The 15,698-nt window shown below is 47.6% G+C and overlaps 2 protein-coding genes across 6 annotated transcripts in view; one reads left to right on the top strand and one right to left on the bottom strand.

Annotated features, from left to right (window-relative positions):
* The window catches only part of Dgkd (diacylglycerol kinase delta), a 99,121-nt gene extending 89,590 nt beyond the window's left edge, over positions 1–9,531 (top strand). Inside the window, exons 23-30 of one of the 2 annotated variants that reach the window (XM_075951288.1) lie at positions 766–900; positions 1,246–1,397; positions 2,638–2,749; positions 2,829–2,921; positions 3,747–3,866; positions 5,018–5,135; positions 6,354–6,484; positions 7,479–9,531. In XM_075951288.1, the coding sequence (XP_075807403.1) occupies positions 766–900; positions 1,246–1,397; positions 2,638–2,749; positions 2,829–2,921; positions 3,747–3,866; positions 5,018–5,135; positions 6,354–6,484; positions 7,479–7,568 (951 nt within the window). In that variant the 3' untranslated portion in view covers positions 7,569–9,531. The remainder of the gene's footprint in view (positions 1–765; positions 901–1,245; positions 1,398–2,637; positions 2,750–2,828; positions 2,922–3,746; positions 3,867–5,017; positions 5,136–6,353; positions 6,485–7,478) is intronic. The other variant, XM_075951289.1, reaches the window with a different exon arrangement.
* Positions 9,532–11,491: 1,960 nt separating this feature from the next.
* Positions 11,492–15,698, bottom strand: part of Usp40 (ubiquitin specific peptidase 40) — an 80,717-nt gene continuing 76,510 nt past the window's right edge. For all 4 annotated transcript variants that reach the window (XM_075951291.1, XM_075951293.1, XM_075951294.1 and 1 more), the window contains 4 exons: positions 14,976–15,186; positions 14,754–14,849; positions 13,522–13,616; positions 11,492–11,746 (listed from right to left, as the gene is read on the bottom strand). In XM_075951291.1, coding sequence (XP_075807406.1) covers positions 11,635–11,746; positions 13,522–13,616; positions 14,754–14,849; positions 14,976–15,186 — 514 coding nt within the window. In that variant the 3' untranslated portion in view covers positions 11,492–11,634. The remainder of the gene's footprint in view (positions 11,747–13,521; positions 13,617–14,753; positions 14,850–14,975; positions 15,187–15,698) is intronic.

The following is a 15,698-nucleotide window of genomic DNA, read 5'->3' as shown; positions in this document are numbered from 1 at the left end:
GATCTAGCCCATCCCCTTCTGGGGTTACTCATCCCTGTTTGGAGAGACAAGGCCTGGCCTAGGACTCCCAGATTTGCTTACAGTACAGACCCAAGAAATACAGGTGTCTTCCTAGGATCTAAAGGTAGCCCCACTCTGTCTCCCTCTCCCAGTGAGTGCTCTGAGCCTTGCCGGAGTAAAAAAGATCCATCTGAGCCATGTCTGCTGCAGAAGTAGTGCACTGTGGGCATGGAGCTGTCTGTAACAGTGAGTGAGTGAGCACACCAGGATCTGGCACACAACTCTGAGGCTCTCTTTAATTCTGACAGTATTGATGAGCTGGTACAGATCCATTCACTTGAAGGGCAGGGAGGAAGTGACTTTATATACAGCGGAGTGATGATAAAAATCTATTGGGTGAGATTTGCTGATGTATTCTTGCACTGTTTCCAACAGTTAGCTATTTATAAAGTTTACCTTTTTGTTCTTGGGCACATTTTTGTATAAAGAGTTGCAGGGCCTCATCATCTACGGTTGGACTTTGCTCTGCCCTGGGGATGTTTACACATAGCATGGATCACGACCGACTCCTTTACTCCTCTATCTGCACATCTTCTGCATCTACTTATTTCATGCCTGGGGAGGAACAGTAGGGGCAGGTGGGGCAACAGAGCAGAGGATAGAAAAGGATGGCCTTAGGCCAACAGCCAGACACTCAGAGCAGCAAGGCCTGTGGGTGCTTTAAAACCCTTGGCACCTAAATAACTGTTAATGGCATCTGCCCAGTGTCGCACAGTGAAGATCTCCATCCTGGGGGACGAGGGCGTGCCTGTGCAGGTGGATGGAGAAGCCTGGATCCAGCCACCTGGGTATATTCGGATTGTGCACAAGAACAGGGCACAGACTCTGACCAGAGACAGGGTAAGAACAACTGCTAGCAGGGGCGGGTGGGGTGGGGCTACTAGTGGCTTGCCTGTGGGCTCACTTGTACATTCATAAGAGAGGCAAAGGTGTTTGATGCTTTGTTCTTAGGCTTCTCTTCACCATACAGAGATTAGCTGATGTAGTGGCATACCCTGTAGTCTCAGTAATCCAAAGGCAAGAGGCCATCTAAGGTTATATAGTGAGACATGTTTCAAAACATGAAACTAGATCTCTTTCATACATAGCTGTTACCTTGCTGAACTCTTGGTGTGTTGTGGGCAGGTGTGTGCTCACCCTTTGGAGGGAGGGCACAGAAGTCTGACTCTGGTTCTCATGTCTTAGGCCTTTGAGAACACTCTGAAGTCTTGGGAGGACAAACAGAAGTGTGAGCTGCCCCGCCCACCATCCTTTTCCTTGCACCCCGAGATCCTGTCTGAGGAGGAAGCTACCCAGATGGACCAGTTTGGGCAGGCAGCAGGGGGCCTCATTCACAGGTAGGCTCTGCTGTGTTCCTTGAGGCCTTGCAAGGAACTTGTATTCCCATTTGCTGGCTCTGCTTCACTGAGGGGTCTAAGCCTGACTGCTCTGGCTTGGCTTCCTTACCTAGTTTTGGTTATTCAGGTTTGCACAGTGAAAATGTAAGATCCACAGGGATTTTCAGAGCCACTAAATCTTTAAATCCCATGCTGGGTTTTTGAGAAAGGCCTCAGGTGCCCTGGAGAGTAGTGTGCGCCCTGCTTTGTTATTTATTCAGGAAACCAACAGGCTTTTTCTTCTCTTAGCTGTCCTTGTGGCATCACCACTGCAGGCTCCTCTCTGCTTACCTGGGACTTTCTCCAGAAGTTCTTGTCCTTTCAACAGCTTAGCCTCTCAATTCTCCTGGGAAGCTGCAAACCAGTTAGTGCCCTAGGATGTCCATTTTTTTGTTTCTTTTGGGCTTTTTCTTTGGCTCTGGCTGTGGGTTCTCTGTGTTTCCCGGCCATGTCTGCCTTGCTCTCGTGGGGCAGAGGCTTCAGACTCCTTAGCAGGTCAGTTTCTCTTTGGTTCTTGGGGGCATCTGTAGGCTCCTCTGCCTCCATGCTGTTGTCTCTCCTTGGCAAGTAGCTGACACTAGTGCAACCCCCATTCTGCTCCCTTCCCTATCAGCCATGTTTGTCTAGTTCCTTGTTTTGCAAGGGCCATGGTCCTATCACTTTGTAGTCCCTGGTTGCCTAGGAAACAGCCTTCTGAGAGCCATCAGCAGTCCATGCTTTCCACAGGATGTGCAAGTTGCTCCAAGCTTCTCACCCAGCATGCTCTGTCCCATCCCACCTCACCTTGCCCAGCTTCTTTGAGCCACCCTCTCGCTGGTCCTTGGTATTGCCCAGGCTGTTCTGTCTCAGAGCTAATTAATCATCACACCAGGTTCCCTCAAAGGTAGGAAACTTCAGATTGCAGAATGGCTTGGCCTGGTGCAGTCTGTGTCTCTGAGTTTCTTGATGGCCAGAATGTCTGCAAAGCTGCCTTCCTGCTTTCCATTTTATAAGAGAGATTGCATTTTATACATTTTCTTTCCTGGAAAAGTTAGGATTGATATCATATTTCCCACATAAGTCCACTGTTTGTTACTGATTGAGATGTGATGTGCCAGTGGCTGTGACTGAGGTTGTGATGGCTTGCCACACCACATACATCTGTCCTGAGTGTTCATAAGCAGTGTGTAAAGGCCTGACATGTGCCTCCTTCCTTCTTCAGCATTCGGGAAATAGCGCAGTCCCACAGAGACATGGAGCAGGAACTCGCACATGCTGTCAACGCCAGCTCCAAAGCCATGGAGCGAGTATACGGCAAGCCCAGGACCACAGAGGTACTTGGTTTTTTTGGACCTGACTGCTCCTCACCTTTGTAGCTCTTGGCCTTCCACATGAATGCATTTGTTCTTCTAGGGGTTGAACTGCAGCTTTGTTCTAGAAATGGTGAATAACATCAGAGTGCTACGCAGTGAGACAGAGCTGCTGCTGGCTGGGAAGATGGCCCTGGTGAGCTGATAAGCAACAACAGGGTTCTGGGTGTGTGTGAGATGACCCTTGTCACCAGGGTGTTGGACACTGAAGGGTAGCAGTTTTTGGTTCAGGGTCCTGAATCTGAAGGAAAAGACCTCAAAACCATGTAGTGTGGCCATTGGGTTGTGGTCACACTCTTTGGCAACATCTCAGCCAAGGTGTTGTCAAATGTTAAAGACCTCTCTTAACCGTATCCATGTAGTGGATAAAACAGGTTTCTACCCTCTTCTTATGGCTAGGTGCCAGTCACATCCGGTTTGCTGTGCTGTCATGTCTCTACTCAGCATGTGAAACTGGCTGCTGGGTTAACCCTTGGTTTATTGGGTGGGGTGGGGGTGTTGCCAAGCTCTAGAAGCTTGCTTGGTTGACTGGCCACTAGCTACAGTATGGCATGGAAGGGCCTTATGAAGACTCCCAGACTAGTGTCCTATTCTCTACTCCAAAGTGGTGCTGTCCTGAATGTTCTAGCTGCTGTCTTAGCTCTCTCCTGTGCTTGTGCAGGAGGAGCATGACCTGCCTGTTTGGTGACAGAAAAAACCTAAAGGGACTACAGCTGGCCAGGTGTCAGGGTTGCTGCATGTGGCTTCCCAAAGCCAGGGCACAGGTCCACCCATCCTCACCTATTCCCTAAGTAAGGGAGGTTCTGGGCTCAAGCCTTACTTACCTTAGCTTCCAGTTCTGCAAAGTTTTTATAGCCATGCATGAATGAGGAGCTTGATTTAAGCCTTACCTACCTTGTTTGGCTGGTCCAGGCTTGCTGTGGTTAGCAGCTCCATTTTTCTCTCCCTCCCTCTGGAGCAGCAGTTGGATCCCCCTCAGAAGGAACGGCTTGGGGCTGCCCTAGTTGAGATAGACCAGCAGCTCAGGAAGCTGACAGACACACCCTGGCTCTGCCAGCCCATGGAGCCTGGTGAGGAAGAGGTAAGTTGGTCTTGAGTTTAATGGCTCATGCTGTTTGTCCCTGTGTGCAATATAGCCCTTGAGGCAGCTTTGGTCTGGAGCCCCTGGTATGCCTTCTGGAGACTTCTCTACTAAAATGACCCTTGACAAATGTGTCCCTACTGCCACTGAAACAGTTGGGACTGGGGGTAAAGCAGGTGGCAAGATGTGGAGCTAGGGGCTGGAGAGATGGCTCAGTGGTTAAGAACACTGCCTGCTCTTCCAAAGGCCCTGAGTTCAATTCCCAGCAACCACATGGTGGCTCACAACCATCTGTAAAGAGGTCTGGTGCCATCTTCTGGCCTGCAGACATGCACACAGACAGAATATTGTATACTTAATAAATAAATAAATATTTAAAAAAACATGGAGCTAGCCCGCTGCTGTGATGAGATCCATTGCAGCTTCTTGGGGATTGGCAGGGATTGAGCTGATATGTCCAATCCCCATTCACAGTTTGCATCTATGGGGACTTCACATTCCAAGTACATATTTGGTACATATCAAATAGTTTGGACAGGCAAGGTTCCAGGGCATATTCTCCCTTGGATAGAATCTTCTGCAGGAGGAGGCAGAAGAGGGAAGCATCTGGTAAGGACAAGCTCTAGGCTGCCTCTGGACTTCTGGTATCTTAGAGATGGAATAGTCAAGAGAAAAAGTCATCTTGGCCTCCTATAACACAGGAGACAATGTCCTCTTTAACATAGTTACAGGAGGTAAATGATACAAAACAGTACCTCTGCCCAGCTTGGTCTGTTGGAACCTTTGGCAGTGTGTAAAACTAAGGATGAGGATGTTGGGGATGGATGTTGGGGCTTAGAGTTTAAGAACACAAGTACCCCTCCCAGAGGACCTGTGTTTGGTTCCCAGCACCTATATTAGGCAGCTCACAACTATGTGTAACTCCACTTCCATGGGATCCAATGTCCATTTCTGGTCTTTCTGGGCACTCATACATACATGGCATACATGCAAATAAATAACTTAAACCGTGTTTAAGAGTCACCCAAAGAAATGTATGAGAGAGTGAAACATTTAATAAACATGTTTCTTCCTACCCGCAACCCCCAAGTATAGATTTGGTCTTAGCAAATGAGTTCCTCATTCTCAGTGCTTCCTACTCTCTCCAACAGAATGTGATGCTGGATCTTTCTAAACGCAGCCGCAGTGGTAAATTCCGCCTCGTGACCAAGTTTAAAAAGGAGAAAAATAATAAGAACAAAGAAGTTCACGGTAGCCTAGGAGCCCCTGGTACCTGCCTCTCTCCTTCATGTCTCTCTCTGGCTGTCAATGCCAGCTGTCCTGGCTCAGTTCTCCTGGTCTCTGCTTTTCTCCTCAGCCTTGAGACTCTTCCCTTTGGTCCTTGTGCTATGATCCCTAGTCACATTGGCTGCACTAGTCTGTCTTGTAGCTACAAGACCAAACCTTGCTTGCTTCCTTTCTCTATGTTTGGATACTGACTGATATGCCCTGCTCAAGTGCACCTTCCATGGAGACTGTGGGGTGATGGGCAACTGAGCTGACCTGCCTACTCTGAATTTGGGGGCTTGAGGTAGGGAGGACGACAACAGAAATGACAAGACAAACTTGGAGACACAAAACTCAGACTGCTGGGGTCCTCTATGTCTGCTCCTTCTGGCAGGCTGCTGATTCCCATTTAATTGACTCACTGATCAAGGTTCCTAAGTCTGGCACTCCAGGCAACCAGTGATTGTGGGTGAAGAAATCAATAGGAAATGGTGCTAAAGGACATTTACTGATCTCCCCTTGGATCAGTAAATTGGGGATTAAAATGTATCTCAGTGGTCAGCCCAGAGCACTGTGGCTGTGTCTGGCACCTTTGGGGGCCAGGACTCGATTTGGTGTGGCATCTGTCACCACTCAGGGCAGCTCCTGTTTGATTTTTCATCTTTGCATGTTTGTCTAGAATTGGGTTTATGTGAATGATGGTGGATCTGACTCTGCATGGCCTCAATCTCTGCATGTCTCTCTGTAGTGCTCCAGCTGTGAGCTCCTCTGAAGCTGGAAAAAATGCTGGCTTTAGTCACCAAGATGTTCCCATTGTGTTTGGTGGTGTTTAATGCCTCTGGAACTTAGAGGTATCCAAAAGGCTGGTGACCCACCTGGCAGGAGTAGCCAGCACTCCTGCAGTGCATGTCCCCCAGAGGAGGGTGGCTCTATCTCCTCTGCACTGCTGGAGCACAGTGCCTGTGGTTAGGTGATGGGTTCTAGCTTCTGGGGACATCTTGGGTGCCACTGCTGGGTGTCTTGGGTGCTGGTTGCTGGAGGCATCTTGGGTAGCACTGCTGGGTGTCTTGGGTGCTGGTTGCTGGAGGCATCTTGGGTAGCACTGCTGGGTGTCTTGGGTGCTGGTTGCTGGAGGCATCTTGGGTAGCACTGCTGGGTGTCTTGGTGTTGGCTGCTGGGCTCTGAGCATTCACTGCACTCGTGCTTTTCCGTCTCTGACAGTTCACCTCTGGGGGACAGAGGAGGTTGCTGCCTGGCTGGAGCACCTCAGTCTCTGTGAGTATAAGGACATCTTCACGCGGCACGACATCCGGGGCTCTGAGCTCCTGCACCTGGAGCGGAGGGACCTCAAGGTACTTCACAGGTGTCTTCCTAGAACCCACACCTGGGCTTTTACACTCCTTTCAGTTATGTCCTCTTCCCTGACCTGGCCGCATCCTAGCATCACCAGTCATCACACAGTTCGTGGACTTGTTTGTGTACCTCAGGTTGACCATGGTCCTTGCCTTTATCAATGGTGACATCCTCTGACACAGATAAGCAAGGCCAGGTGCAGACACATTGGGGGAAAGCCTTGCCACATTATGAAGGTACTATTCTAACATTAGAAACTAGGGCGTGCCGGGCGATGGTGGCGCACGCCTTTAATCCCAGCACTCGGGAGGCAGAGGCAGGCGGATATCTGTGAGTTTGAGACCAGCCTGGTCTACAAGAGTTAGTTCCAGGACAGGCTCCAAAGCTACAGAGAAACCCTGTCTCTAAAAACCAAAAAAAAAAAAAAAAAGAAAGAAAGAAAGAAAGAAACTAGGGCATGCAGCCCTGTGGTCACAGGTTCAGCTGACAAGCTCTAGGTCCCAGTGGCTGGTGGGTCCTACTGTGTTCCATAAGGAGTGAAGATGGAAGAGTTGGTTTTTTCAAGCCCAGGAAGGAAGGTCAGACTGCTCATCTTCCCCTCCCTGTGCATGTGTGGTCAGGTCTGCACCCATTGCACTCTACTTACATAGCCGAGCCCTGGCCTGTGTGGCCTTAAAGTGCTGTCTTATGGGCTTTGTTTCTGGTTTGTCCCAAGGTGGCAGAAAGCTACCTGCCACCCACTTGCTGTCAGGCCTCTGTTCTTTGTCTGCTGGCTGTCCTTCACGACAGCAGTCTTTGTAGAGCACAGGAGCCACATGTTGGGTATCTGCATGACTGACGTTTGTGCCAATTCCTTCCTATTTCATCTGCTGATATTTTCCTCATTTGTATTCGAAAAGGAGACTGCAAAAACTTGTTGCGGCAGCCAATCTATAAAGCCTCTGGCCTAAGCCCTCTTCCTGGTATCCATATTGCCTGACTTCTCTGTTGCAGGACCTCGGCGTGACCAAAGTGGGCCACATGAAGAGGATCCTTTGTGGGATCAAGGAGCTGAGCCGGAGCTCCCCTGCCGCCGAGGTCTAGCCTCTGCATTCTCTGCCTGCATCCTCCACTCCTCCCGAGACTGAGGCCCAGGGAGGATACTGCCACCACTCAGCCCCTGGCCTTTCTCATGGTGCTATTCCCTTTGTTAGTGACAGGAAGTCTGATGCCCGTTGGTTACAGCTTTGGAGTCTTGAACATACCAACACAGCTACCTTTGAGAATACTTTTCCTAGTTGCAGTCATTCGGGGAAGACTGTGTTAATCCACTTGTGGCTCTTGCTGACCTGCCTTGTGGGCCACAGGGAATATGGTGAAGCCTGACCTTCCGGCATCTGGCACCTCTGCAGAACCTTCTTACCTGGGCCACATGCTCAGATTGTCCTGTGTACTCCTTTCCAGTGTCCTTTATTGGTTACACTAGGCAGTACCATCTGCATCTCTACTAGGTCTCAGAAGCAGAGTTGGGTCCAGCCTCAGTGGTCCTCACCAGAATGTTCTCTGTGCCTGACAGCCACTCTGTGGTTCTTCACAGCAGCCCCGCAAAGGCCGCCCACTGCTTCTGTCCCTTTTGTTCACAAATTTTAATTTTTAAAAACAAAGGTTATGTACTTTCCTGGTTTGAAAGTGACAGGGATATGTTTCCAGGCCTATAATCTGTAAAGGAGGAAAGGAAAGCCCTCCTGCTTAGTCCAGGCCTCAGGCTGTGAGCATGTGGACAGTCCCTGTATCTGCTTAGGATGCTAGAGGTGTCTGCAATCCAGTCTCGGCAGACAAGGATGAGTTTACACTAGCTCAGCATTATGGTGGAGACCAAGCTTCCTAGTGCTGGAAACAACGTATGCCATGGGAGAATGAATAGTTGTTAGGGGCAGTCTGGGGTCCACCTCAGGTGGCCTAGAGTCTCAGGCTCTGTAGTGACTTCTCATGTGTCTGTGAGGACTCTAACCATAGCCCACATTGCTGCTGCCCTGCCATTATCTGCTGGGCAGAATTGGCTCTGAAACAGCAGGTGGTACTGTTGGTGGCAAAAGCTCCACAAGACCCAGACTATACTCTCAACAGGTAGTTCCTAGGTGGGGATGCCCTTGGCCTTCATTGCCACTGACTTAACCCTTTTCCCCACCTTCAGAGATGGCAATCCTCAACAGGGACTTGGATACCAGCTGGAAAGGACTTTAGCTCAGCCTTGGCAGGAGGGCTGCTGAGTTGTTGTCCTCAGCCAGAGATGAACTCTGTCAGTGCTCTTCCATCTGACATGAGAAGAAAGTGCTGAGTTGGACTCTGGGTGGGGGCTGCCAAGGAGGCAAGGTTGAAGTGCTGCTTGTTCTGCAGATGCCTTGGTCATCTTCCCTTCATTGAGGGACAGCTGAGAGCCCTGGCCAGTAGAGTGGAGACTGGAGAGCCTACAGTGCAATTCCTGCTGCACTGTGCCCTAGGCCTAGAGTTCCACCAAAGCAACTGCCAGTTATCTGTGGGATCCAATACAAAAATCTCTGGTCTGCCTGTGGACCTTGGTGCCTCCATGAAAGCAGCCCTGAATGAAAACAGTGTCACCTTTCAATCTGGAATGTGAAGGTATGGATCATCTGACCTTCGAGAAGTCATAGAGCCTGTGACAGATCAACTGAAACTTAGGTTGGTGGAGGAGGAAAAGCAACTGAGGGCAACACTCAAGTCTTCAGTGGCCTCTTGAGAAAGCATTGCATTTGGGTAAGAGGTGCTGGGAATCAGTTGTCAGTGACCAAAGCAGCAGTGTTATATAGTCAACAAGAAGTGAGAGGTCCAGTCTGTTTAGAGAGGGAGAGAAGGAAAGATCCCTGGGGAATTGGAGAAAAGGTTTTGTGCCTGCAGGTGGGGCTAACCTTCATATTTATAATCTTAATTTATAGTGATCACCTGGAGCAGACGCCTCTTGTATTGTTATGTACATAGTCCGCATCAGAGAGTTGTAAATAAGTTCTTCTGTGTATAATAAAAACAAGCCTGTTTTTGATCTTCCACAGTCAGCATTCCTGTCCTCATTCCTGTGCTCTGACAGTTGCTTGCTGCTCTGAAAAGTAGCTATAAAGCAAAATAGAGTCATTGCATTGGGGTGGGGGTGGGGGTTGGATGGGCTGTTCAGTCAGCACAGCCCTGGGTTAGTCATTAGCAACAAAAAAGTCAGTTAGTGCAGATGTCTCAGCTGGTGGACTGCAGCAGCTGTTCATGCTTCTTGTCAAGGTGCAGTGAATCACTTCCATACACCGATGTTCGGCTTACTGACCTTAAAAGAGGGAGCTGCTTACGTTCCCTTAGGCAGTGTGAAGATTCTGCCACCATTGAGTCCCTCATAGTTAAGTCTGATCTAGAGGGAAGCTAGCAGCTATGAAACCAGTTTTAGATGAACTTTGTACCACTTTGGCCCTGGCCAGATCCTGTTCCCAGAATAGTGAGCAGAGCTATATGACAGCCAGTTTCTACCAAAATACTTAACCACGAGTCTAGATTTATTTTAAGCCAAAATATACTTATTCTGAAAGCAGTATTTCTAATATAAGCCATGTTTGTTGAGTGTCTGAAGTACGCTGGAGCATACAAGGTCTCTTCAAGCAGCAGAACATAAAGCAGTCAGTGTATGACAGAACCAAGGACTGCAAATTTAAAAATGGTTTATTTTTCTTTAATAAAGTCTTAGTGCCCCCCCCATTTAGCCTATTCTATCTCCCAATTAAAAAGAAAACAAACAAAAACCAACCAAATAGAAAGGCCCGTCAACAGGCTTGGGCTGCAGCCAGCACTTGAGACATGTCTTCTGGCTCCTCCAGGTACTTAGAGTCAGGGAGCCTCTGGCTCAAGACATAAGCAAAGTGTCTCAGCTTGTACATCATCAGTACTGTGCCAGAAGCTGGGTTGAAAGGACAAACTAAGGAGCTATGTCAGTTACAGTACAAGAAACAGTAGCCATTACCCAGAGGGCTCAGGTATAGTCAAGTAATGTTTACTGTTTGGGTCTCCTGGAACCCCTTGGTGTGTAGCTACAAAGACATGGTCACTAGTCCAAGTCCAACATCTTTGATACAAGTGCTTCAGCAGAAATGGTCACCTAAAATGACACTGACTCTGGCAAATGGTGTTGGGAAGATGAAGGAAAAACAGTTTACCTGTTGAGTGTCAGCACCACAGAGAAGCCAACATGGCTATACCAGAATGTGAAAAACTAGCCAGCAAGGGACAGCTGAAGTCCAGGCCAGAGTTACTTTTTAAACCCTGTCTCTTCCTACCTTAGTTCTCTTACATGAAGACATGTAAGAGCTGGTGAGAAGCTGAGACCCTGACAACTCCTCTTAGGAGTGCTGTCATAGACTAAGTCAGCCAAGGGTCCCAAACCTGCCGGTTCAGTAACAGATGCTGTTCTGATAGTGTATTAGTTACAGTACATGAATACCAGATCTCTTAGACGAACTATTTACCTGTACTGACTGAGAAGGAAAAGGCCTCAGCTTGCTCAGGACAACTGGGAACCTGGATTTGTTGTGCTAGGCTTCTGTAATGCCCTGCTTCTTGCCAGGCTATAGGTGGTAAACACCACACCAAGGGAACATCAGCCTGAGCCATGAGTCCATACTTGGCTCTTCCTGCACAGCTGTCTTAAGAGTCCTACTTTGAACTTGGCCCAAGAAGAGGCACATTCTATGATGAAGGCTGGAACCAAGAATGAATTCAGGACACACATACCCTTTCTTTGCAGCTTCAGCTTTAGATGACTTACTGGTCACTTCAAAAGTGTAAGTAATTGACTATGTGTCTTACCTATCAGATTTGTCCTCTTTGAGCAACTTGCCATTGTCCAGGAGTACATTTTTGGAAAGAGGCTACTGGGGCCAGGTTTGGGATGCCATACTGACTGGCACAGTGTCTGGGTCTGGGCCAGCTCTGCAGCTGCTGTGTTGTAGAAATGGTGATCAGGTACTCTTGCTTGGTCTGAGAAATGTCATCCCTTTGCCTGTTGCAAAGCCGAAGACTTGATATCATTGGCTATGGAGTCAACCAGCTTTTCCACCATAAACCATGTCATGGAATTGATAGAGTGGTTCTATCTGGAGTACAGTACATACGGCTGCAAGGGCTATCTGAAGCTCGCAACATGGATGGACAGAGAAGCTTCTGGTCCCCGGGGCCGAGTGACCATCCCTGCACTGGAGAACACATCACTGCTCTGTGCACGTAGGACTTCTCGGCTGTGGGAGACAGAGGGTGTCACTGATACACAGTCATGGGTGAGGGGCCTATTTTTTTTTTAAAGATTTATTTATTTTTATATGTATATGAGTGTTTTGTCTGCATGCCTGGTGCCTGTGGAAGTCAGAAGAGGGCACTGAGTACCCTGAAACGGATTATATATGGTGTGAGCCAGCATGCGGGTGCTGGGAACTGAAGCTAGGTCCTGTGCAAAAGCAGTCAAGAGCATCTCTCCAGCCCCTGTGCCGAGGGTACTTAGAATGGCTCCCAGATGAATTCCTGATACTAGTGCTCAAGGTAGAACAGGGTTTGCAAGTTGGACAGATGTTTTCAAACTGCACACCTGAGGGCCCCAGTTCACTCTCATGCCATCCCTGTGAGAAGGTAGTTCCCCACATCCCTGTCTAGACATTCAACAGAGTAACCCTTCTGCACATTTTAGATTGGAAATTCACATTCACAGTGTTCCCAAATCATAACCACACACTTATGTGACAGTTCAGGCATCTCTATTTTGCTCCCTCAGTCCCTGTCCCCAGGTAACTACCACTCTCACCACGTAGCAGACCAGTCTTCACTGTGACTCCCAACACAAAATCATGACACTGTGGCTGCTGGTCTGTCATTCATACTGCACATGCCCTCTGCAGGTGACTCCCATGACTGACTCGTGCTAAGGCTGAGTCCAAGCTACTGTGTGTTGTGGGAACTCCTTCAGTCAATAGTCTTTAAAATACTGGCCCACTTTGGGTGTGATCTCATGCACTATAAGTGCTCTTTTTTTCTGCCAGATTTGGTTTCAGTTCCCAGTGCACTATGTGGACTATGGATCACTACCTTTACTGTGAGTTTATCCCCAAATAAATAAACCTTTGTTATACTCCATTCTGGGATATTGTGGAACTCTTTGATACAACTATAATTGGCATTCCTTTCTGCAGTGTCTGCGAAAAGTGAGTTTCTGAGGGTACTGCTGTGTGACAAGTGTGCTCCTCCGTAGTGGAAAGCACCTCTAAGTGGTGTTCCAGCTCTACACCTCCAGCCGGGCCACTGTACCAGGCACTGTCTTCTTTCCAGGGTGGCATCATTTCAGCAATGCTGAAATGTGTAGTGGTTTTAATTGACATTTTGTTAATGAATGAAATTAGTTAAACATTTTCTGTATGCTGACAAGTTGTCTGCACTTCCCTTCTGTAAATTGTCTGCTCATACTTTTTAATCTATGTTTTTATTAGCTTGTTGGCTTTCCTACTAGTCAGTAGCCCTAGCATTTGACCCAGCCATCACGCTCACAGAGACATGCTCTACAGATAAGCTAGTATCTTTGCCACCAGTTACTCTGAGGTTCACCTGCATTTGGCAGCAGAGTGCCAAAATCCCATTTGTGATGGGCTGCCAGTGAAGAGCAGGCATGCTCTGAGAGGGTGTGTAGGTAACAATGATACTGACTATGCAGGTGAGCTCATAATGAGCCCATTGGTAGCTTTTGAATCTGGAAGCCTATAATAACATCAAGTCTCAAAAAATAAGATGGACAAAGTGGGAAGCAGTGCTGGCTGTAAGGACACAGCCATTCCAGTAGCATGCAAATGGGGTGTGCCTGGCTGAACACAGGACACAGTAGCAGCAAGACCAAGTCACAACGTTCCATGCACTGTTGGGTGACAACTAAGGCCCTGCAGAAGATCAGATGACATGTCTGAAAGGGCAGTAAGAATGCCAGGTTTCATTCCTGGTGGCCTTTGAGTGGGGCCTGGCCAAGTTTCAGAGTTACCTTTTCTTTTTCCCCAAAGCCAGCTGCTTCTGGTTTTCCTTTCCAATGTCATCTCTGATTGTGCTGAAGTCATCATCATCATCAAACAGGAGATTCTACATTTCAGAACAATAAAGACCAAGTTTTCAGTCGTGTCTACATTTAGAACAGGCATGTAGTAAAATATTCACAAGATACTCAGACTTAACTGATTTTTGAAAAACTCTTGACTTTTTTTTTCAGTCAATATTTGCATGTGTGTGTATACACATTTTATATGCATGCCACAGAATGTGTGGAGATCAGAAGATAACTTTTACAGTCTGTTCTGCCCTTCCTATAGCTGGGAGAATGGCTTAGCAGGTAAGAGTACTTGTGGTTCAAGCATGAGAACCTGAATTCCAGTCTCCAGAAACTATGTGGAAAAAGTCAGACATGTCTGCTCAGGGCTTGCTGGCCACCAGTGAAAGAATAAGTGCAAAATGCTAGAGCAGGATACCCAACGTCCTCCCCTGGCCTCTCTGCATGCACAGGCCTGCATAGCTACACGCACACACACACACACACGAATAAGATTTAAAGTCTAGACTGGCCCAAAACTTATAATCCTCCTGCCTCCAACTCTCAAGTCCAAGTCTAAGGCACCATGCCTGATTTTTTGCTAGTGTTTTGCTTAGAGTTAGATTTTTATGTTTATTGGGTGTGATGGTTTGTATTACCTGTCAACTTGCCAGGATCTAGAATCACTTGGGGGAGGGCATGTCTGTGGGGGCTATCTTGATTGCCTCAACTATGGTGGGAAGACCCATGTACTACAAGTGGCATCACTCTCTGGACACAGGATCCTGCACTGTGTGAAATGGAGCAAGGTGAGCAGCAAGCACGTACTCATCACTGTTCCCGACTACGGTTGTGATGTGACAAGGTTTCTCATGCTCCAGACCCTATGACTTCACCATTCATTATAGGCTGTACTCTGAAACTGTGAGCTACAATAAGCCCGTTCTTTCTTAAGTTGCTTCTGTCAGGGTATTGTATCATAATGACAGACAAAGAAACTAGGACATCATAAGCAAGGTGGCCTAAATCCTTGGCAGTGCTGGTCTCAAAGCTCTTCTCTCACACAATGAATTTCTGTCTTTCCCTCTTATTCATTCTCTGAAACAATTTATGTAAAATGAGATTACCTGATAAGTTTCTCTACAAAACATTTGATCCTTGTGTTTCCAATGGTAAATTCACTTTTAACTCACCTTAATGCCAATAGTGTCTCCATCTTTCAAGTAATATGGTCCCCCTTGCAAAGTATCTTGGTTTTTCTTCTTTTTCCTTTTGGCAACTTGCTGATTCTATTGGAAAATCAAATATCAATAAAATTCAACTTGAAGTTTTCATGGGACTATCTGCCACTATGAAAAACTTTGTTCTATTGTCAGGTCAACCAGCTCTGCTTTCTCTGAGAAAGCCCAACTCACCCAGCTAGATATTGGAAGCCATTCAAACTTCTCAGGAAAATATTTGGCAATTTCAATCTTCTCCACAGGAAGAGAATAGAAATCAGCCACTCTCTGCCTCAAGGAGCCAGCAGTCCATCCTCGGGTGGTGTCCCATACCAGGTCAATTGGCAGGGTGTAGGCCCTCTCACCAGGAATGTGTAGCTGTGTCCTCAGCAGCACATCCCGAGGGCTGAAGAAGAGCAAAGTGGGCACCAGGCAAAAGCACAGAGAAGATGAATGCTGCAGAGCATGATGGGCAAGGCTCCCCACCCAAGTCTGTTAGAGTTCCTGCAGCAGCGTGACAAGGGACACATAGAAGACATAGCTGTGTGGCACAAGGCTGCTGCTGCTATAAAGACATTGTTTACAACAAGCATTATCTAGAGTGTGGTTACTCTGGATAAAAGGGGTTCAAACCAATCAGACTGTTTACTAAGAAACTTCTGGAGAAACATAAAAAATATACAGAACAATCACCTATGCTCATAAAATAGAAGTTTATAAGCCTGTTGGAAAAAAGCTTAGTAGTAATCACAGCGCTGGAAAAGTCATGAACAAGATGCCCTGTTTTCATTTGCCAACTCAGGAAGCATCTAAGTGATAAATACTCAATGTGGATTTGAGGGTGAAATCAGTGCTCGTGAGTGCTACTTATGGGACTAGAAACCATCATGACTTCACTTCCAAGGAGAGCTAAGCATT

This window comes from Microtus pennsylvanicus, chromosome 17, assembly GCF_037038515.1.
Source record: "Microtus pennsylvanicus isolate mMicPen1 chromosome 17, mMicPen1.hap1, whole genome shotgun sequence".
In the NCBI taxonomy this organism is placed as follows: Eukaryota; Metazoa; Chordata; class Mammalia; order Rodentia; family Cricetidae; genus Microtus; species Microtus pennsylvanicus.
This window is presented reverse-complemented; position numbering and strand designations above follow the sequence as displayed.